Source organism: Triplophysa rosa, linkage group LG6 (genome assembly GCF_024868665.1).
Source record: "Triplophysa rosa linkage group LG6, Trosa_1v2, whole genome shotgun sequence".
Classification (NCBI taxonomy): Eukaryota; Metazoa; Chordata; class Actinopteri; order Cypriniformes; family Nemacheilidae; genus Triplophysa; species Triplophysa rosa.
Window position 1 is genome coordinate 594,201 of NC_079895.1, and position 23,348 is coordinate 617,548.

A 23,348-nucleotide genomic window follows, 5' to 3' on the forward strand; every position below is an offset into this window, starting at 1 on the left:
TGACGGAATAAAATGTCAACTGTAACTGGTTTTTCTATAGCAGGGTATAAAAACAAGAAGCGCGTGATTATGACACAAACACACAGGACCCACAAACCAGCCGTGAGCAGGGGAGGAGCTGTGACGTCTGTGGTGTGGACGTGTTCAGAAACAAGGTGAAGTGGAACTAAAAAGAACTGACAGTTGAACAACTCTTTCACAGTCTGCAAGCTCTCCACCCGCTCAACACACAAACACGTGTAGGTCCTGTTGTATTTATAGATCTACCGCTCACACCTCAGGTGTTAATGGACTGTTAATATAACCTCTCAGGACTGCTAAATCGTGTCAACTTCAGAATCTAATGAAACGTCATCAGAGCTGATGTCAGTGTGTTCTCGTGCATGATTAGAATTAAAGACCTGGTCGGATTCATGAAACTGTTCTTAAGACAAAATATAAGATTGTTCTTAAGATAGGAAGCTCGTAATACTGTTCCTTCTTTAGCAGTCCTCAGATATTTTCTTAAGAACATCTTCATTTTGTTTCATAAGAATAAATGTCATATGCTTTGTAAATCAATCTTGAGAAAAAAAAAGAACTGTCTTAAGTTCAATATTATGATATTATGTGCTTATTTTATATTTTAATTAACTCACAAATGCAACCAAAATATACATTATTGAATTCAAATGTCTAAAAATTGAACACAGAGACATCCACACCAAAACACAAAATTCATCCACACAACATCCTGACTGATTTTCAAATCATTGTAACCTCATAGCATCACACTGGACAACACACAGAAAGTCTTGGGAATCACTTAAAAACATCCTAGCAACCACTGAGACTCCAAAACTCACCCGACAGACCTCAACATCACACACTCACTTCAAACTCATAACATCTCCACTAACAACCTGATGGGTGTTCAACCCATAATAACATCTTAGCAACAGCTAACAAAAACACAAAGGAGGATACATTTAAACTGCCCAAAAGTTCAAACTACTCATAAACTTCTGTTCAACCTTTAGACAAGGTTATGATGATGAATGTTTCTTCTCCACAAATCTTTGAACGAGCAAAACATGAGAAGAACATGAGAAAAACATGAGCAAAACACGAGAAAATCATTAGAAGTACGCGAGAAGAACATGAGAAAAACATGAGCAAAACATTAGAAGAACAGGAGAAAAACATTAGAAGAACATGAGAAAAACATGAGCAAAACATTAGAAGAACATGAGAAAAACATTAGAAGTACATTAGAAGAACATGAGAAAAACATGAGCAAAACATTAGAAGAACATGAGAAAAACCTGAGCAAAACATTAGAAGAACATGAGAAAAACATGAGCAAAACATTAGAAGAACATGCGCAAAACACGAGAAGAACATGAGAAAAATACGAGAAGAACATGAGCAAAACATGAGAAGAACATGAGGAAAAAATGAACAACACATGAGATAAAAATGAGAAGAACATGAGAAAAACGAGAGAAACATAAGCAAATGTTTAGAAGAACATGAGAAAAACATGAGCACAACATGAGCAAAACATAAGAAGAACATGAGCAAAACATTAGAAGAACATGAGAAAAACATTAGTAGAACATGAGAAAAACATTAACAAAACATGAGAAAAACATGAGCAAAACATGAGAAGAGCATGAGAAAAACATTAGAAGAACATGAGCAAAACATGAGAAGAACATGAGAAAAACATGAGCAAAACATTAGAAGAACATTTACATTTATGCATTTGGCAGACGCTTTTATCCAAAGCGACTTACATTGCATGATACTATACATTTATACATAGGTATGTGCAATCCCCTGGGATCGAACCCCAACGCAATGCTCTGACCATTGAGCAACAGGAAAGCTGAGCAAAAAAATATGAGCAAAACATGAGTAAAACATGAGCAAAACATTAGAAGAACATGAGCAAAACATGAGCAAAACACGAGAAGAACATGAGAAAAACACGAGAAGAACATGAGAAAGCAGACAGTTTTCTTTACATCTCTGTCGGCCATACAGTCTCATTTCATCATCATCTTTCCATCTGAATATTTGACCAAACCTTTGTTTTCCTGTCAGTGTTGCTGATGTGACCATGTAGTAGATTTTACACATATGAAAAAGAGCCGACAGTCTGTGATTCATGAATACTTCAACAAACAGTATAAAGAGAGGAGCATGACAGATCTCTAAGGTACAGTACTGTGCTATCTTTCATCGTGTTAGGAAATTATATTAAATTAACAATGATTACAGCCCAATTTAAACACAAATAACATCTAAAGACTAGAGATGACATACATAAGACAAAACAGCAGTGATGTTCAGAGGGGATGTGTGTACTATATTTACTTTTAATCACCCTCAGGGTAAATACAGATCAGATACGACACAAAATAGAGAACACACTTTAGGCAGGCCCAGACATCATTGGACATTATTTTTGGCTGTTTTTCTACATTGAGGTAGAGCTACTAAACGCAACACTTACTATATCAGTGTTGTCCTCACAGAGTACAAACGTTCTTACGTTTCCCTCAAGTCTCACTACACATCCGTCACAAACCCTGCTGCTCATTAAACACTCAAACTGCTGCAGTTTATACCAATCAATCCGAGTGTCAGGACAGTGATTTACAGTGACCTACACAATCACTACTGGTGCTGCCATGTATAAATGATGACAATTTTCGTACTGTTTGGGCTCACCACTTGTTGTCCAGTGTCTCAGTCACGTGATCATTGATTGACAGCTAGGGATGTCATGTAACGTTTTACCGTGAGTCGGTTGAAAATCGATTATTATATGTGACGATTCAGAGACGAGATGCTAAATGAATCTCAATGCATGTTTTGAACAGCAGGGGTCGCTATGTTTCCTGAAAAATTGTAAACGTGGATGTGCTGATATTTCTTTATATTAAAAAAATTAGGAAAAGCACAGACAAATTCTAGTTTGCTTCTATTAAAGAGACTTTTGTATTATTCATTTTTTATTTGATTTGGAATTTGTTTTAAAATTGATATTAGTTTTATTTGACATAAAATATATTTTTATTTAACAAAGAAATGTGCAGCATTTGAGAAATAATAAAAGGGCAGTTGTTTATTTCTAATTTATCAACTCATTTTGAAAAAAAAAACGTATTTTGAGATCATTATCGTGAATCGTCACATCCACAGCAGACAGTGAGCATGTCAGAAGAGCTGTAGCGTCCTCTGCTGGTCACGTCAGTTCATTGCTGAAAATAATGTCACAAGAAATGTAATATTGTCACAAGACTAAAAGAAGCATTAAAGGATTCTTTATATAAAGATGCACAAAAGCATAAACACTACAAGTGACTTGCTACAGTTTCATCCATTCATATATACTGCACTGGAAAAGAGTAAAAAAGAGATTTATTCCATTTTTATTCCATTCAGTTTGTCTAAAGTACAATTTCTTTACTCCTAATATTACAATCAATGTGAATGGAGTGCTTACATCATAAAGGCACAGCAGCTCATTTACACATAATGCTGGTTTGGATGCATAACGTGTGATTTAAACCTAGAAGAGTTTGTTGCAAGACGTCACTTACAACTCCTCAATAAACACTATCTCCGTGCCTTTGAAATGACGGTCAAGTTTAAAATTTAGACGGACATCCATGATTTTACACTTGCATCATCTTACACACAGAGCAAGTGTAATCAGAAGCACACAGATGAAAAGCTTAAAATCATTACACATATTCAAAGTGACAGATACAACACACATGAGAAATGTCTAAGCATTCTCAATCTCAACACATAACTCCGATCTGTATTTTAAGGAAGAGCAGATGGAAGATATTATCACTGAATTAAGACTTGCACGTCAATCTGTTAACACAATAATCATATGATTTAATAATTGAAGCTTGGCAGTTGAAATCAACAGCTCATTCATTGAGTGAAACATTTCCTTTGCAGCAACACAAGGTTGAGTAAATGAAGTGTCTGTAAATATGATGCACACAAGCAGAACAGATGGCAGGAGACACGGCGAGGCTTTGGAGACCTTTGTGGGCACCACGGCAGGAGACAAACTATCTGCTCTGATCAATTCTTCACATCTGTTTCTGTTCTGCTTGTGTTGTCAAAATAAAAACTCAATTCCTTTGCCATGAAGTCTTCCAACAGGAAGCCCTGATCACTCGCATGAAACTTTAGAAGTCAAAGACTGAATCTGAAACACTCAGAAAACCAGGCACGTGCAGAGGGGGGTGCTTTGGCGGCTTGAGCCCAGGTGCATTTTCTTCCTCGAGAGAAAGTGCCCTTTTTCTGGGATTTTTTAATAATTGGATATATGAATGTGTACGCGTATGTGTTTCTGTTTGCGCACGGCTTTCCTTGTCAAACAATTGGAAATGTCAGGTCAGGTCGGGAAATGTTGAGAGTTCCGACGCCTTTCTTCCATCCGCGTCTCCGCGCAGGCGCGCAGCCGCACATAGCGGACATGCGCAGCACAGCTGTGTGTGTAGCACGTTTGGCACGTCATGCAGAGAGTCACAGAAATGAAGCCCTCACTCCTCTCCAGTAGCGTTTGTCTTCTTGGTGTGGGGGTGAGTGCTGATGAACAGACTAGCTACGTGTGCTTTCGAATTCACACCTAATTATCCAAAAGACAAACTGCAAATATTGTTTTGCTAACATCCATCACTTATGAGCTAATGAGTAAGCTAAAGTTTCGCTAAGGCAGTATATCATTGGCATACATGCTAACTGGATGGAGAAACGACAGCTGAACACAGTCAAATTAATAACGTCATCAGAATCGCCTCATTGATATTTAAACCAGGCATTAAGTCATTAAAATGTGCTAACTTGCATACATTTGTCAGGCAATTAAGATGAATAGGATAAACAAAATAACCAAAGCATACCACCAGTTATTAGTCAATAATAGATAATAGATCAACATGTCAAACTTGAACAGTACATTAAGTGTCCCGCCTTAAACAATAACTTGATCGGTTTGATGTCAGACTCCTCATCTAATGACCATTTTATATGTTGTGTATGCTGATAGATCTAAACAGCCCTCCCTCAAATGTGAAACAAAGTTCTTGTCACCATCAGTGTGTGTGTGTGTGTACAGTAAGTGTAATTATAGCAACAATAATAATATTAATAATAATAATAATTAGTTAATCTGCTGTATTTGTGTATTTTGTCAATCATTTTTTGCAGTGTGGTTTAATTAATTTAGCAGGTTTTTGTGCTGTAAAATAACAAATTAGCACCTACTGCCTTTTTCAGTTTAGTGTGAAGTTCATTGTTGGTGTCCCAATAACAGCAAAATAATTAAAGGGGTCATATGGCGCGAACACGTGTTGTTCTGTGTCTTTGGTGTGTTATAAGTCGCTCATGCATGTATTAGACACGTAAAATTGCAGAAATGAAAGTGTGGGAACAAAAGAGTCATTCTATGTAAAAGCGAATGCTCACCCAGACCTGCCTGAAACGCCTCGTGTAGCCACACCCCGGCGAATCTACGTCACTTCGTAACATGTTTTGACTAAGACCGCCCAAATCTACACGTAGTTAAGGTGGGCGTACTTGTAAATCTCATTGTATCGCCTGTCAGTACAATTGCTTTGGAACCTGATGTTCCGAATATGGTAAGAGACGTTACATTTCCGTGAAATGCTTGCAGTATTCCACCAATCACTACGCACTGGTGAACTGGCCAATCACAGCACACCTCGCTTTTCAGAGCCATGAGCTTTGTAAAACATCAGCGCGCTTCAGAGAGGCGGAGCAAAGAGGAGATACAAACATGCACGGTGTGTGGAAAATACAGCGTTTTTTAACCTTAAATCCTGTATACACATTACATTACATCTAAAACAAACCATAATATTCCTTTTAGCCATGCAATATGACTCCTTTAAAACAGTTTATTGGCTTGTGCAAAATAAATTATATATATATAAATTATTAGTGAAAATATGTCATTTTCCTTTGTGCAGTCATTTATCCTAAATATATACTTGAAACTTTAGCATAAAAAACATACACATTGTGGCTTAATTTCCTTTGTTGTTGCCTGTTCTTGTGATAAAATTTGTGAATTCTACAGAAGACCATTGTCGGAACATGAAACAATTGGGTGAGTGTGAGGGATTTATATAAATAGTTATTTTAATATATTTAACATTTTGTTTGGAAAAAATTAAAACAAATATGAGAAGTGCCCTTTTTTCCACTTGAGCCCATGCCCCTCAAAATGTCTGTGCACGTCCTGCAGAAAACATATTTCACAAATAGACAGCTCTATCATTGGACCCACACGGCAGAGTCGGCGCCAGGGTGCACAAAGTGAGGGGGCTGCTATGTTTAGTGGGGGGGCCAGGTTTTATGGGTTTAGAATGGGCTGGTGTCCCGAAATTTCATTCTACCCGTCAGATTATCCTACCAGGCATGCGCACATCAATGTTACGTCATTTTTTTGCGCTATAAAATCATTTTGAAGAATGTAGGACAGCAAACAGTTCTGGGGCACTTTTGACTACCATTGTTCTTTCTTACTATGGGAGTCAATGGGGGTCGAGATCTGTCAGGTTATAAGCACTCTTCCAAATATCTTTCTCAGTGTTCATCAGAACAAAGACATTTATACAGGTTTGGAACAACTCGAAGGTGAGTAAATGATGACAGAATTTTCAGTTTTGGGTGAAGTGTCACTTTAACGGACGCTCTGCCCAAGCCGTCTAATTCACATCATTTGAGATGGATAGTCATTGTTGTGGAAAATATCAGTCTTGTAGTTCAAAAAATCTCTCAGACAAAGAAGGTCCGGGTGTCAAGGAGTTAACTTTATTTGCTCGAGCCAAACAAAGTGAGATGTTCCAAGTCATCTAAAAACCAAGTGTTTTCAGTCTACAGTTATAGTGAAACTTCTGAAAGGTGGTCCTTTCTAAAACCAGTCAGGTAGATTCCTGTTATCTCTTATTTTTATTAACCAATTGTTATTTTCTGCCACCAATATATCCCAGGCAACAAGGTGCGTATTTATTCATGGTAGGCTGGCTATTACCTCATTTTTAAAATATATTTTTACATATCCTCGCCCACCACAATTATGTCATGGTCATCATGACCTGTTTCCCCTTCTTCACCTCCTTCTCTGTGGCCTTGCTCAATGTAGATTATAGTCATAGTAACGGGGCGGAACATGCCCAGATTTGGTCATACTGTAGGGTTGGGGCCGGAAAAAGTCCCCAGATTTCATAAACACTGCCAGACATCAAAAACACAGCTGTGCAGGGTGCTTTTCAGAATCTCATACAAATGTGTTTAAAACGAAGAGCAATACATAGTGAATAATGATCAAAAACATAAAGACAGATCAATAACATAAAGACATATCATGAAATTCCTCCATATCATTTCAGGGTGGAAGTGCATTTTCAGGTTTTAACTGAAGATTATGAGGGTACGTGAATTAAAAAAAAAAAAGATCCACATTGATAAGCTATTTGCTATAAACGCTGCAATATTTCAATATGCAATATTTCATGTAAAAATAAGAATAGTATTTTTTATTTTCTCTGGGACTTTAAATCTACGCTGTAAAGCCGTACAGGTAAATACAAACACGTTGACTTGTTCACATTTCACTTCATAATATTGCTTCAACATGATAGAAGGCTGGTTTACCTGAAAGACAAACTAATGACAACAACCCACAGTTTCGCTGTGACCGCTGTAGCACCTCGCGATGGATTGTGGGATTGATGACGGCGTGGGCAGTACAAATGCAAAAAGAAGGATCGCAGTAAGCACATCTCAACGTTTCCTCTTGCTCAATAGAGGTCAGTGTTTGTACATATAGGTAAAGCCCTTGAGGAACTCAATGGGTATTTGGACAAAAGCACAGTAAAACAAGCTCCCAAATATAACAGTCCGATTGTGAAATGAAAAGAAAATGTGTGCCAGTGGTGAGTTGCTATAACATGTTTTGATGAGTTGAAGTAGGCTAATGTAAAACATTTTCACACAATAGTAAACTGAAATGACTTAAAGCCAAATTCAGAGAACTTATCAAAGGTTTTGACAGTGATGACCTGTCTTTAAAATGTGTGGTACTGTTAACTTTTCTGTGGTTTTAGTCATGCACTTTGAGTTTTTGCAAAGCAAGCATTTCCCCTGTGCTTTCATTGTGAGATCAGCAGAAACCTCAGCCACAGGTCTGCTCAGAGCAGATGATGGTTTGACTTACAACTGTTGAACCGTATGCTTGTGGGCAGAGAGACATGTGGATTCATTTAATGAAACATAGCTTTATCATATCTGTAACAATAACAAATGTGTTTATGAACACATTCACATGACTCCAAATTTATTTGAGATCTAAGTGCATTTATGCATGTTTGAAAGTTTCTCTGTTGCATCATAATCTTGAGTTTCCATCTTCAGCATGCCAACAATGTCAACATTATAATAAATAAAACTAGGATAACTAAGATCAAATGAATACAAAGCAAATTATATGATTTTTTGCTTGTGTGGTGAATTATTTGTTCAATAAAAGTAATCTGTGTTACCGCCTGAAGCCAAAAAACTCTATTTTATTCCACATTTATTCATTACTGTGTCTTTAGATTTTTGATTTCTTGTCATTTAAACTAGACAAGGCTGGCCAGCATTATCCCAAACAAATATACCAAGTTGTATTGGCATTCCAATAAAACCCTCAAAATAACAAAGTTATATCATTTTCAAGTTTATATATAATTGTCCATTTTTTTGAAGCATTTTGTTTCTCGGTGTTGTGCTCATGTGTATTCTGTAAGCAACCCTGTACTGTATGTGATGTGATGAAGTTATGGTTGATCTCCTCCAGCGTCAGTCTTAACAGGGTTGAGCGGGTTGTTTTCAGCCCATAGGCACTCTTTCTTCTTTAGATCAGAATTTCTCTTGTATTCTCTTATCAACAGTATTACGATGATCAACGCAAGAACACAGATGAGAGGAATCAAAACTCCCAGAGATATTCCTAAAGGGTCAGTCTGTTCTTCTCTTTCACCTGAAACAAAAAAATCAGATATAAGATTGCTGATTCATGGGAAAACAAAGAAACAAATGTTTTTCAATGAAACCATTGCTAGATGGTGACTAGAACCTGACAGAAATCAGAATGTGATTTTCAGTTCATTGACTCAAAATCTGAATATCCAAAAACCTTCCCCATGTTAATATAATAGGTTGTAATGGCTTATATTAACTGGGGTTTGATGATAGATATGTATAATATGTAGATGCCACATTCACCTGCTTCAGATACAACGACACATCCGCCATCTTGGAAGAGTCAACATTTCAGTTTTTGTTTTAAAATGCCAACGTTCTCCAAGATGCCACAACATTAGCGACTCTATATACAGTATATGTCCCTAATAGAACACATACATCTGGCAGACATCTATTTGATATCTGCATATGCGTCTGGCGTCTGCAAGACGTATTTTTGACATTTTTTCTGCAATAAGTCTATGAGACTTCTGCTGTCAGATCTTAGATGTCTGTAAGATGTTTATAATTCAGAATGTATGTAAAAATGCTCTTTCAAGATGTTTATGCGAGGTTCTAGATCTCCAGACCTTTAGCAGACATCTTACAGACGTACTGTACCTGTGCTATCTGGCATGTCTTTGAATGGATGTGTTGAGGTGATCATGGGCTGATGGAATCTAGTGAAATGACTCTTACTGCATCTTTAAACAGCACAAGTTAAATGATGTTACCTTTAATGTGAATATGAACAGAGATCTCTCCAGATTGATCAGAAGCCACGTTCTTCCAGATGTTAGCAGACGTTAGCAGCCACTCATCTACCTGACAGTAGTATTGGCCCATATCAGCGGGGTTGATGTTTCGTATGGTCAGTGTGTAGTATCTGACACGAGGCCGTCCAAACACCAGATTCTTTTCACTGAATGCACTGTCTAAGGTACCGTCACGCTTGGCAGTAAAGATGCTGATTGGTTGATCTTGCTCGTGACCTTTGAACCAGGTGACCTCAAAAGCAGATTTATCACTGGACCAAGATTTAATCTCACAGTTAATGGTAAATTCAGCCGGCAGCTTGGTAATGTGGAGCGTTTGGTTTTGCTTCTGCACGTGCAGTTTACTCTCTGTTGAAAACACAACATCATACTGTATATCAAACACATTTCATTTCACTTTTGTAGTTCCGTCCCAAAATCTATAGTGCGCTGCCTGGTCAGCATTCACAGAGATTTACCGAGACGCCACGTGCTCCTGAAGAAAGCACTAAAGTATAATGACATTGTCTTCTTAAGTACCTCATTTTGGCCAAATCGTAAGCTTGTGTCCAAAATCATCCCCTATACACTTATATAGTACACTACACTACTGTACGTGAGGGGACGGACATTTAGTACACTGCAAAATAATGAATTTCTTGTTTTCTAGTACAATTTATTTAATAATAAAGGTGACCTAAGAAAACATACTTATGAAATGATTGATGAACATTTATTTAAGTCTGTCTTACCTTAGTGGCAGATGTTTTTGCTTGTTTTAAACATAAATATGAATCAACGTAATATTTTCTTTCATAAATATATTTTCTTGGCTCACTTTTTTGTCAAGTCAATGTATCTTGATTGAAGAATTTGTGGACGTTTAGATAAATATCTAAATAGAGATTGAGAGAAATGTTTGTGTTGTATTGATCAGAGTCTGTAAAGACTGTATTGTTGTTTTTTTGAAAGAATTTAGATAACGTGGCATATCTGCACCGTGTGATATTTGTACTAGAAAACCAGAAGTAAGACTTTTTTGCGGTGTAGCTGTATCTCTACTCAAAGTGTTGTTCATTCAATCTCATCTCGTGAGATTTGACAACAGAACCAAAGAAACACGTCTCTTTGATAGACACTCTTAAAGATGCACTACTTTTGCTTAAAAATGAGCAACATTCCATTAATAAGAGTACATGAAAAGTTTGGGGTTTTTGCTGTTTGCAGAGTTTCTGAGTGGCCAGCGTTCAGCAGAGCATCTTCAAACATGCTCCAGACTGATGACAGGATCAAGAGCAATGACTGACATCACGAGAGGATCCTGCATCAGATTCTGGAAATAAATCTGCTTACCTATATTGTGAACGTTGACAGTAGTTACGCCTGATTTGCCAGATGTCGTTTGTTTCCATGTCCCATCACAGTTGAGCTGGTACTGGTCAATCATACACTGGTATTGTCCATCATCATCATCTCTATCGGAGTTCAGTACAACCAGACGAAACACACCGAGAGATGGTCTGGAGAAGCTTAACCTGTTTTTCCGTTGCTTGTTCTCCTCGTGGTACTCTAGAAGCCCATCATTCAAGTATTCTAATAAAGAAATCCTGCTGCTAGATTTCAGGCTATTGAAAACCCAGCGGAGTGTGTAGCGGAGGGTCGGGTCTTCTTTAATGACATTCAGAGAACACGCAAGCTCAAAAGAATCTCCTTCTTTAATGTCAAGACGCTTGTCAGTGGTGTTCGTGGTAAAAGTGATTTCTTTTGGTTCATCCTCCGTCTCTACAGACACCGACAGCTCTCCAGATACGTCTTCACCTATTCTTCTCCAGTGGTTTGGTGCCGTCTGAATCCACTCGACGACGTGACAGCGGTACAGTCCCACATCGCTGGGGTGGATGTTTGGAACGCTCAGTTTATAGTGTGTGGCACTTGGGCGTCCAAACAGCAGCTCTTTGTCACTAACGGCACTGTGTAGGGTTCCGTCGCGGCTGGCGTTGAAGATGATAACGGGACGTTCATCTTTCAGACCCTTGGACCAAGTCACCTCAAACACAGACACGTCACTGGATCGCATGTCAATCAAACAGTCCACGGTGAAGCCTGCTTGTAGATTTGTAACGTTGAGGTTTCGGTTCTCCTTCTGCACGTGCAGTTTACTGTCTGTTTGTATTCCAAATAAACAACATTAAAAACCATTTTCTCGTGATTTCTTTTTTCTTGCAGTATATAGGAGACCACTCACCTAAAGGATGAACACTAACATCAGTAGAAGCTGACGTGTCACTTGCTTTATTTGTCCATTGGCCTTTACAGTCCAGCTGGTACTGATGAACTTGACAATAATAGCGTCCGCTGTCTTCCTGAAGGGATCGAGGGATGATCAAGAGAAATGAGCCCACTTCTGAACTGGACAAGTGAAATCGTCCCTCGTCGTTGTCATTGTACTTTAATCGTCCGTCGTAACTGTAAGTGAGCAGTGACACACTGGAGGACTGGTTTTGGTTGAAGAACCAGGAAAGCGAGTAACGGAGTGTAGAATCACTGCCAACACCGTCCACCAAACACTTCAGCGTCAGCGGCTCTCCTTCTTTAACCTTCAGCTCAGTGTTTGCTTTATTCATCCTAAAATCACTTCCTGCAGCATACAGAACACCAAGTGATTCGGTATCAGTAAATTGTATTTTAATCTTTAGAATGGTTTGAAAAGAAAACAAGGGCTGCCAACTGTCACGCATTCGCTGTGAGACTCACGTCATGACTGTTTTCTGACGCGCTCACGCCACACAACCATTTTCTCACGCAGGATCGCACCGCCATTTTTCTGCAGTGTGTAACACACTTTGTGATAGAAATGCCTAAAAGCCTATCTGTAGTTTTTGGTGCTCCAAACTTTTTTCCTCAGCGGTCTAGCAGTGGACCTCAATGTTAAAATAAGGCGGCCATTGGCCAATCACATGTAAGAAGGCGGGAGTAACTGTACAGAGTCGGTGTGGCGACCAATCAAATCAAAGGAGACAGTTAAGGTTCGAGTGCAACGGATGACATTAGAGGCTAAACATTCAATACATGACCATTTCTTAACAATAGAAATGTTTAGCGGTATCCACTGACGCAAACTACAATGCAGTTTTAAATGGAAAATTTGTAATTTACGTGATTCATGTAATGTACACATACGTCATGTACACATGCGTTATTATTTCTGGTTTTATTTCAGAAAGGCAACCGTTACATTTCAAGGTAAAAATGAAATTACAATGATTGCGTTAATTTTATAACGTTTTTAACTAAAATAAGACAACCTCGATGACATATGTTGTAGACAAATGTGAAATTTAAAGGGGTCATATGGCGTGAACACGTGTTGTTCTGTGTCTTTGGTGTGTTATAAGTTGCTCATGCATGTATTAGACGTGTAAAATTGCAGAAATGAAAGTGTGGGAACAAAAGAGTCGTTCTATGTAAAAGCGAACGCTCACCCAGACCTGCCTGAAACACCTCGTGTAGCCACACCCCCACAAATCTACGTCAGTTGGTGGTCTGATTTGACTGAGACCGCCCAAATGTAGACGCGAGTAAGGTGGGCGTACCTGTCAGTACAACTGAAGAGGAACCTGATGTTCCAAATATGGTCAGAGGCGTCACATTTCCCTCACACGCTTGCAGTATTCCACCAATCACTACACACTGGTGAACTGGCCAATCACAGCACACCTCGCTTTCAGAGCCATGAGCTTTGTAAAGAATCTGTGTGTTTCAGAGAGGCGGAGCAAAGAGGAGATACAAACATGCACGGTGTGTGGAAAATACAGCGTTTATCAACCTTAAATCCTGTATACACATTACATCACATCTAAAACAAACCATAATATTCATTTTAGCCGTGTCATATGACCCATTTAAAGGGACAGTTCACGTCACAAATGAATGAAAGTGATGAAATTGTTATCACAATACTTCTAATGCAAGGCTTTTGTGTTCCACCATCCCATTCCCTCTGCAGTTCCTCCACAACAAAAATCTCACTCCAAGGTGAAGTCAAACGTTGGCAGCCCTGCTTTACATTACAGTTAAACCCTTGATTTCTGTACCTTTATCTTTGATGTGAAGCTGTGTTGAAACAGACTTCTTCTCTAGAGGAGACCAGTCACCGAGAGGATCCTGAAGCCACTCTTCCACCTCACACCTGTACTCTCCACTGTCAGATGTGCGCACCTGATGGATGTTCAGCATGAAGGTCTGTTTCTCACTTTTTTCCATGCGAAATCTCTGCTCCATCTCCAGGCCAGCAGCAGGACCAAATCTGACAACAGCATCTGTGTCCATAGTCAAGAGCATCTGAGATCCAAACATCCAGGTTAGTTTGAATCGAGAGCTGTTTGTGGTTGCCTTGGTGACTGAGCATTCCATCTTAACATCAGTGTTGACGGTGCTTTCCAAAGAGGACCTGGGTCTGGAAAGGGTTAACTTGCTGACTGATAACAGAGAAAACAGATTCAAAGTGAGCTGTGTCACTGTTTTGCACAGCAAGCAGAAAAAAGAGAGCAGAAACCCTCGTCGTCAGCAAGGAATCTTGGCGTTCTATTCGATAGTAATCTGTCATTTGAGAGCCACGTCGCCAACACCTGTAAAATTGCGTTTTTCCATTTTAAGAATATATCTAAACTACGTCATATGCTGTCAATCTCAGATGCAGAGAAGTTAATTCATGCATTCATGACATCAAGACTAGATTACTGTAATGCACTGTTAGGTGGTTGCCCTGCAGGCTTATTACAAAAACTCCAATTGGTCCAAAACGCGGCAGCTCGAGTTCTTACACGTACAAAAAAGTATGAACATATTAGCCCGGTTCTGTCAACCTTGCACTGGTTACCTATAAAGCATCGCGTTAACTTTAAAATCTTGCTTATTACCTATAAAGCCTTACATGGTTTAGCTCCTCAGTACTTGAATGAACTCCTTTTGTATTACAGTCCTTCACGTGCATTACGCTCTCAGGCGTCCTGTCAGTTGGTAATACCTAGAATTTCAAAATCAAGTGCAGGTGGTAGATCCTTTTCCTATCTAGCGCCTAAACTTTGGAATAGTCTTCCCTGCACTGTCCGGGAGGCAGACACACTCTGTCAGTTTAAATCTAGACTAAAGACGCATCTTTTTAATCTTGCATACACTACTCTTCCATAATATAAATCTTCTGAGGGTTTAGGCTGCATTAGTTAGATCAACCGGAACCAAAAACACAACTGATGTACTTGTTGCATCAAAGAGTACAGAACAGTACTCTACTCTCAGCCAGTCTTGTCTCATTGTTCCAAGGTTACCACAGCGAGCAGGATGCAGTTCATGGCCTGACCTGATGGTAGAGCGGAGAATGGGAAGTGGGGACCTGACAAGAGCTGAGATGATAGAGCTGGATAAAGAAGGACGCGGTCTCTTGACATGTCTTCACCACAAAATTTCAAATGCTATTAGATTATTAATGATAATCTTAAACTATAATTTATTTTATTATTAAGTTTATTTATTTTATTTAGCCTTGTTGTGCAAGTTCTCTGGAGCTTGTGCAGAGGCAGCAGCTTTTGCCAGAGGGGAACTGGAATCCCCTGGTTGGGCCTGGGTTCTCCTGAGGTTTTTTTTCTCGATTAGAGTTTTGGGTTCCTCGCCACCGTTTGCATACTGTTTTTGCACTATCTGCCTGACCGGGGGGGCTGCTTTAGAATCTTAAAGTTTTACTTAATTAATATTGCATATAGGAATTTATTATCTGTTATATTTGACCTGTGCTTCTCTCTCCTTTATCCTAAATGTGTGCTCTCACTGAGCGTGTGTGTGTGTGTGTACGTGTCTGTGTACGTACGTGTGTGTGTGTGTGTGCGCATCCGTGTGTGTGTGTGTGTCTCTATGTCTATGTGTGTTAGTACGTGTGCATATTGTGTGTGTGGAGTGTTTTGTATGTGGGTATGTCTGTCTTCTGTGTTTTCAACCTTTTCTTGTTTTTGCAGGTACAACTTTAATTATTTTGCTTATAGTCAATATGTCTCATGTACAGCTGCTTTGTAACAATGAAAATTGTAAAAGCGCTATATAAATAAAGTTGAGTTGAGTTGAGAAACGACAAACATTCTGTAATTATTTATCTACCCATGCTGTTTCGATTTTTAAAAGTGATACTTCACCCAAAAATGAAAATTCTGTCATCATTTACTTACCTTTGAGTTGTTCCAAATGTGTATACATTTCTTTGTTAGATATTTGGAAGAATGCTTATAACCAGACAGATCTCAACACCCATTGACTCCCAGAACTGTTTACTGTCCTACATTCTTCCAAATATCTTCTCTTGTGTTCAACAGAACAAAAAAATATATAATTTTTCTTACTATGGGAGTCAATGGGTGTTGAGATCTGTTTGGTTACAAGCGTTCTTCCAAATATCTTTCTCTGTGTTCATCAGAACAAAGACATTTAGACACGTTTGGAACAACTCGAAGATGAGTGAATGATGACAGAATTTTCATCCATTTAAAATTTCCTAAATTAAAAAAGTCATTTGTTATCAATTGAAAATCTTTATGCAGCTACTAAAGAAAGACTGAGAGAAATATTTGTGACGTGTGACAGAAAATGTATTGAGGGAAGTCTGTAAAGCGGAGCTGTCATGCTATGTCATGCATTCTGACTTCTTTTGTCAGGGATCTCGGGTGAGACATGGACAAAGGATAGAGGACCCAAGTGCAGACAGGGCAAGGGGTAAACTAGACTTTTAATAATAATAACAACAAAATACAAAACAAAGACCCACGTGGGAGTAACATAACAAAACAGGGGACCAAGAACAAGACTAACTAAACTAACAGGACTAGACTAATAACACATCACATCACATAGCAACACAATAAACTAAACTTACTAACACGACAAACACAACACAGTGCAATGACCCGACACAAGACAGAACACAGGGGCATTAAATAAGGGGACAAATCAAAGGGGAACAGGTGTGGGGCATGAACTAATTAACAACCAATAACGAGAGATACAAAAGGGCGGGAACACAGACAAGGACCGGAGAGAGTATCGAAGGCCGAAAGGGTCAAAATGACTCTCTCCACACATAACAAGGGATCCTGCCGTGATTCTGCCGCAAGATCAAGAAAGACATGACAAGATGAGGCAGAATCACGACATCTTTACACGTGCTGGCTTCTCATGCTTCACATGGTCATCTTGTTAAAAGACGAGTTGGACGTATGACGTAATATTTCTGTACTTGATACACTCCCCCGGCACTCCAACTTGTTTTGGAAAGTTTTTTTATAAGCCTGTGTCGTCACAGGGATCCTATTCCTTTTATTGGCCATTCTCTCGGAAAAGCCCGGAAAGATCACTTGCTTACCATCAAGGTTATCTGCGCGGCAGCTCGTGACTCTTACGATAGTGAAGTTTAGGTGTGTGTGTTTGTTCACGGCATTTCAGTGATGGATGTTATATAAACGGAGGATGTAACGCTGGATTTGGAGGTGGTTTGAGACTGATAGATGGAGCGGTCCCAGTGCTAAAAGATGCTGGACATGAACTGCACGCGGTAAGTCAAACTAAGTCATACGTCTGTGTTTTGTTGGCAATTGGCGTGTACGTGCATAATGTAGAAAACAGGAAGGGATTCATGTGATGATGTGTTGTGTGCTCGTGCTGTAGCTCCATCCCACTCTCCCCACTCGTCCCGCCTCCAGCAGCTCCTGTTTTCCAGCTGTATCTCTCTTTTATAAATGTGATCAAACTAAATACTCTTCCAAGATACGACGTATGCAATACTACTGTATAGACACTCAAGATTAATACGGGATTGGCAGAAACTGCCTGTGATACACAATCTTTAAAGAATGTAGAAAACATGATGTATAGTATGAAAAGCTCTTCTTTTGTTCCACTCAATGTTGATTTGATTGACAATTGAATGATACATACCAGGTTTCCGTACCATCACAGCTAAAGAGTTTGAGTTCGTGCTGGTTTTCTGTATGTTCTTCTGATATGTGTTCACCTCACACATGTAGTTTCCCTGCTGTCGTCTGCTGGATCTCACAATCCTCAGAGCAAAATTCCCAACCGACGGCTGGATCTGAACAGACAGCTGATAGTTTCCCTGCTCTGATCCCCACATGATTTCTCCCGTGTGGTTTATTGACACAATATTTCTCCAAGTGGATGAAAGTGAGGGCATAAACAACCAGTTAACAGACAGAGGGGTTTGGGGTCCTCTGACTGTACAGATGAGTTCTACAGGTGAATCTTCAACCCCGTTTGTTCCACGACCTTTCAACGTCACCTGTAAGTCTGAAAATAAAACCATTTTCAATGTTATTATCGATAGTCTTGTTTCAGTAATACAAATATCATTCCTGTATGTTCTGATTGAGAGAAACTAAAGCATGTAAACACAAAACAAATGCTGCTTAGTTGCTTCACAGACGGCACTTTTTGGCCATTAAAAGTTGTGTAGGCGATCAGTCAAAATCAAGCACATATTTTCTTGTCAACTTTTCTGAAGAGAAGCATGCAATTATAATGAATTATTATAGTTATGTAAGGGATAATTCACAGCTAGCTGTGCGTTAGTAAGGGATAATGTACAGGCAGCCGGTGTTATCACAGAAATAATAACACTAATATTATTAGAAATACTAACACTAATAATAACAATAACAATAATAACAGTTGTTATCACTGAAATAATCCCTGACAGTGTGATCAGGACGTGAAGCGGAGGGTCTTGTGTCACACTCAAGGGGCTTATTTTGCGATAACAGCCGGCTGCTTGTACATTATCCCGCTTATTACACACCTACTTGCCACATGAGAGAAAACTCGACATGAAATGTGAATCTGAAATATCTCATTAGCTCATTTTTACTGAATGCAGACCTTCCGTGAGGAAAAGCCGTTTACTTTCGGTTTTAAGGTAAGAAACGACGTTCAGACGACACGAACAGGCAATTTGGTCATATGTTATTAAAAGACATATTTATATTTCATTTGTCAAAAAAACTGTCAAAATGATTTGCTGCATCCGGGTTACCGTGTGTTATTAGTTTTGAGTGGTTGTTATCTGGGAATAACGAACCTGCAAATGTTGCGACTGGCCAATCAGAATCAAGCTTTCCAACCAGCCGTGTAATAAAGGGTTTTAATGGTGCATTAAAACCCTTTAACGCACGGCTAGCTGTGGATTATCCCAATTAAACCATGGTCATTTGCCAAGTTAAAGCTGTTATTGATGTTCACAGTGTAATTTTAGATCAAACAGGTGAAAGTGACGGTTATTTTCGTCAGCTAATTTCAAATGTAATCAAACTGACTGGTGCGTTATAGGGTTTAAACGCACACCTTCCAGCCAATCGGAATCGAGTATTCAAACAGGCCATGGTATAAATGATTATACATGATATGATGTGATATAGTCATCTTACCAATAGCTTTAACTGAAATGTCTTTTTGAGATTGAGTGTTGGCTTTTTTCATCATGCCATTGTTTTGTATGATCCATTCAGTCACGATGCACTTGTATTGACCCGCGTCTGATGTCATGACGTCATTAATGTCCAGCGTGATGTTTCCACCTGAAGAGCGAAACGTTTGAATATCTCTGCCCTGTGTCTCGTCCGTCACGCCATCGTGAGTCAGACCGATGATGTCACTGAAGGAATCTGCAGAGTCTGTCTTGTGTTGCCATGACACTGATAAAGGACCTGTGAATCCAGACACCGAGCAGATGACTCGCAGACGTTCGCCCTCGATCACATGATCTTTCTCCTTCAGCATGACCGCTGACAGCTTACTCTCTGAACAGAGACACGAAGAAACAAAACACACACACCGTCAATCTCTGCCGTTCTCATGCAACAGCTAAAACTACATGGTCTTTCTAAGCCACTGTTTCCTTTGTGCTGTTTGCATGAATAGAACTACTAAAATCCCCAAACAGACCAAAGCGTAAGTACATGTATACAGTTTGACGTCATTTGAGGTGCAATTACGGTTTGGGTTTAAGACAGCGATGGTTGTAGAGACGATAGTAAATTTGACATGCACGATCACTTAAATACTTTAGCTTTACATTACTCTTCTAATTAAATATTCTGACCTGCAGACAAAAATCATTTTACACCAACATTGAGGTAAAGACCCAACGCTTATGAAAGGTAACTGCATATTTGCCATTGTTTTTGGCTTTATTTGTGGTAAAACAAACACAGTAACAACCAAGTATGTCTAAGATATGTGTAAGAAATAGTTCAGAGATTTTACATTTGGCAGACGCTTTAATCCAAAGCGCCTTTCATTGCATTGTGCTATACATTTGTTTCTGACTATGTGCAATCCCCTGGGATCGAACCCTTGACCTTGGCGTTGCTAGCGACACGCTCTAACCACTGAGCCACAGGAAAGATATTTCGAAGTATGTGGGAAGCAGTTTGGGATTTGTTATGTTAGTCAATAGCAATCCAGAAAACATTCATCATATAAATTCTTATTGTAAAACTGAATCTCACCAACTGCCGTGATGTCCACATTACAGTGCGTGGTGGTTCTCTGGGCAATCTGCTTCCAGAGATGATCAGGGTCTTGAATCCACTGAATGGCTTGACAGGAGATGTTTCCACTGTCTGACCGCCGGACCTCCAGCATCTTCAGTCTGAACGTCGTGTCGTCCACTTTATCCATCCTGATGAGTCCTGAACGATAGCGCTCCTCAAATCCAGCCCCTGGCCTCACGGTCAGATCTCTGTCCAGAGAAATGATGGGCCGAGGGTGGGTGTCCTCTTTACCGTGAAGAAACCAGCTGACGGACACATGAGTGTGTTGAAACGTCTGTGTGGAGACGTTACAGTGGAGCAGAAGAGAATCCCCCTCAGACGCGCTCACAGACGCCGAGCCCGAGTATGATGCGACCAGTGTGTCCTCCATCACTAAACGTCACGAAAGACATCGGCATCATCACAGACTACAAATGAATCACCAATATTTCTTTGAGACGGATGAACATCTTACCGTTAAGTGTTGTGTCTGCATCATAGGTTCCATGATATTCCTCAACCTTGTTCGGGGTGTGACAGTTGTAAACTCCAGCATCACTCATCTCCACAGAATTGATCTTGAGGAGAACTGAAGAATCCGTCACCCTCTCGATCTCGATCTCTTTATCCTGTACTCTCTTCGAGATGACCGCATAAGCAAAGCTTGGATCATCAGTACTGACCATTTTGATTGCAACGTCTGGACTTGCAGCTCGCTTGACAGAGAACTGGAAATCCTGCACCGATTGGCCTTTGAATCCGCTCACGTTACATGAGATGGACATGGGAAATCCCTTCACTCGATACAAAGGACCCGTCTGAATCTGGACCCGATGCTGACCGGAACACACATCTGTGTGAAGAATACAGCGTCAGACGGACAGAACGGGCTTTTGCGCTCATGTTTCAGGGGATCCAAACAAAACATCGATTTGTCATCATTTACTCATCCCAAACTCATCTGAACATCTACTTTATTCCATGAAACACATAAAAAGACATTTCACCAAATACTGAAGCTCATTTTTTAGGGCAGGGCACATTGAGCTCCAAACTAGACTTGAATGAAAGCATCATAAAAGGATTGTGTGACTGATGTCATATGACATGATGTTGCTCCAAACATGTTCTACCACGTTTGGCTTTAGAAAGCTTGGCTCAAGTTGTATTCACGCCTTTTGTGTTCCACAGAAGACAAATGAGGTCATACAGGTTTGGAACGACATGGAGGGTGAATAAATGATGACAGATTTTCTCTGTTTCTGGTGAACTACAATGCACTCAATGCCATGATAAAAAGAGAACAATCGAAGACACGAACGGACGATACATGAATTGATGGTTTCTATGTGTGATGTGGAGGAGATCTTACCCCACTGCAGGAGACCCGTGAGACACAGAAACAGATGCCAGACCTGAACGACTGACATCCTTCTTCTCATCAATCCTTTCACTTTCTCTCTCAATACAACTAATACAAGTTACTCAGGTTTCAACGATTCCGCCTGAGATTCTTGGTGTTCTCTTGCGCTGACAGACGACACAGAGAGAGAGAGAGAGTTTAACAGCACGTCTGACATGTAGAAAGAGGAAACGTCATGTGTGTGGTTTTCCTGCAGTCTCACGCTGCTTTTCGGCTCTCCTGATTCCGGTTGATGTCTGCCTTTCACATGAAACACTCGACACAGAACTCTTCAACATCATCTGCTCTGATATTATTCCCACTCCATGATGTATTTCATATATTTCATAATGATTGTTCAAGTGAACTGATCTCAGCTTACGCTCACTCTTTCATTCCTGTGATGCAGTTCTATTGAGCAATAATGTTTCAGTCAGTATCACGCACACAGCAATGGGTCGTTTCTAAATGTATGGGCCGATCCATGCGTGACTTCATTAAATAGTTCATTTCCACAACAGAATCAAACAAGATTATTATGTTCTTTCTTTACATTAACACAAGTACATCCAAAAAATCATCAAAGGCTTTGAAAGCAAAGTATTAAAGGTCTTAGTTGTGGCTAGCTGTAATCATACAATAGAAAACTCGGGCTGATATACAGTAGACGATCATTTGCTGAGAGGGACAGCAAACACAGTCTCAACATAGATTGAACAAAAGCGCCTCCTGCTGGTGATAGTTTGACTGATGTGGAGCATGTTTCATAAATAAATACTGTACTTTATGTACACTTATATGTAACCAGACACAGTCTGATTAAACACTTTGATATGTTAATCAGAGATAAAAGTGGTGAACTTAATTTGGGCACTAAGTTTTCAAGTTTCAAATATATAAAAAATATCAAAATCAAAGCATATATTAAAGTATATATATTATGAAATCATTTTTTATAAATGACAGTTTAATAATTGCTCAAAATCACAGGCACATGAGTAACTTCCCTTGTGCTGTTCTGCAAGAGCCAAATGGAGACAATTTATACCTTCAACACTGCCCGTCCAAAAAACGTCACCACCTGGATTTAACTCGGCAAACAGGTAAGAGCCTCCCGTTGGATTGGAGGTCTAGGATCAGCGACGGTATGTGCCCAAAGAATGAGGTCAGCTGACTACCTGAATATACTGAATGACCAGGTTATTGCATCAATGAGTTTTTTCTTCCCTGGTGGCACGGCCATACTCCGAGATGACAGTGCCAGGATTCATCGGGCTCAAATTGTGAAAGAGTGGTTCAGTGGTTCTTTAACCGTAGAGATCAACCAGATTAAATGTCAGATTGAAATGATGCATATACCGCTTCAACTGGGATAAAAGTGTCCGCTAAATAAATAAAAGTACAGAAATAACTGTAAAAGCACCTTTCCTCTGAAAAGAGCACCATTACGGTACATTTGACACGCTTTTAGTCAAAGTGCTTATGAGTACATTTCATTAGTTTCTGTTATCTGGGAATCAAACCCACAGCCTTTCATGCTGCGAACACAATATAGCT

The 23,348-nt window shown here is 39.6% G+C and overlaps 1 protein-coding gene across 1 annotated transcript; it reads right to left on the bottom strand.

Moving 5' to 3' along the window:
• Positions 1-6,807: 6,807 nt before the first annotated feature.
• Positions 6,808-22,132, bottom strand: LOC130556129 (immunoglobulin superfamily member 3). Its single transcript, XM_057336853.1, has 10 exons — positions 21,762-22,132; positions 20,865-21,242; positions 20,366-20,782; positions 19,283-19,654; positions 17,781-18,149; positions 13,901-14,284; positions 12,052-12,444; positions 11,160-11,969; positions 9,786-10,175; positions 6,808-9,067 (listed from the first exon to the last, which is right to left on the bottom strand). Exons 1-10 carry the CDS (start codon positions 21,829-21,831, stop codon positions 8,865-8,867), a joined length of 3,786 nt encoding a protein of 1,261 aa, XP_057192836.1. The 5' UTR covers positions 21,832-22,132; the 3' UTR covers positions 6,808-8,864.
• Positions 22,133-23,348: the final 1,216 nt, after the last annotated feature.

Excerpts from the sequence above, each read along its gene's own strand:
- LOC130556129 (XM_057336853.1), bottom strand. The coding sequence starts at position 21,831 with ATGAGAAGAAGGATGTCAGTCGTTCAGGTCTGGCATCTGTTTCTGTGT. Across the intron at positions 21,243-21,761 it reads CACGGGTCTCCTGCAGTGGG|ATGTGTGTTCCGGTCAGCAT; the intron begins GTAAGATCTCCT and ends TTCTTCACACAG. Across the intron at positions 10,176-11,159 it reads TGTCAACGTTCACAATATAG|AGAGTAAACTGCACGTGCAG; the intron begins GTAAGCAGATTT and ends TGTTTTCAACAG.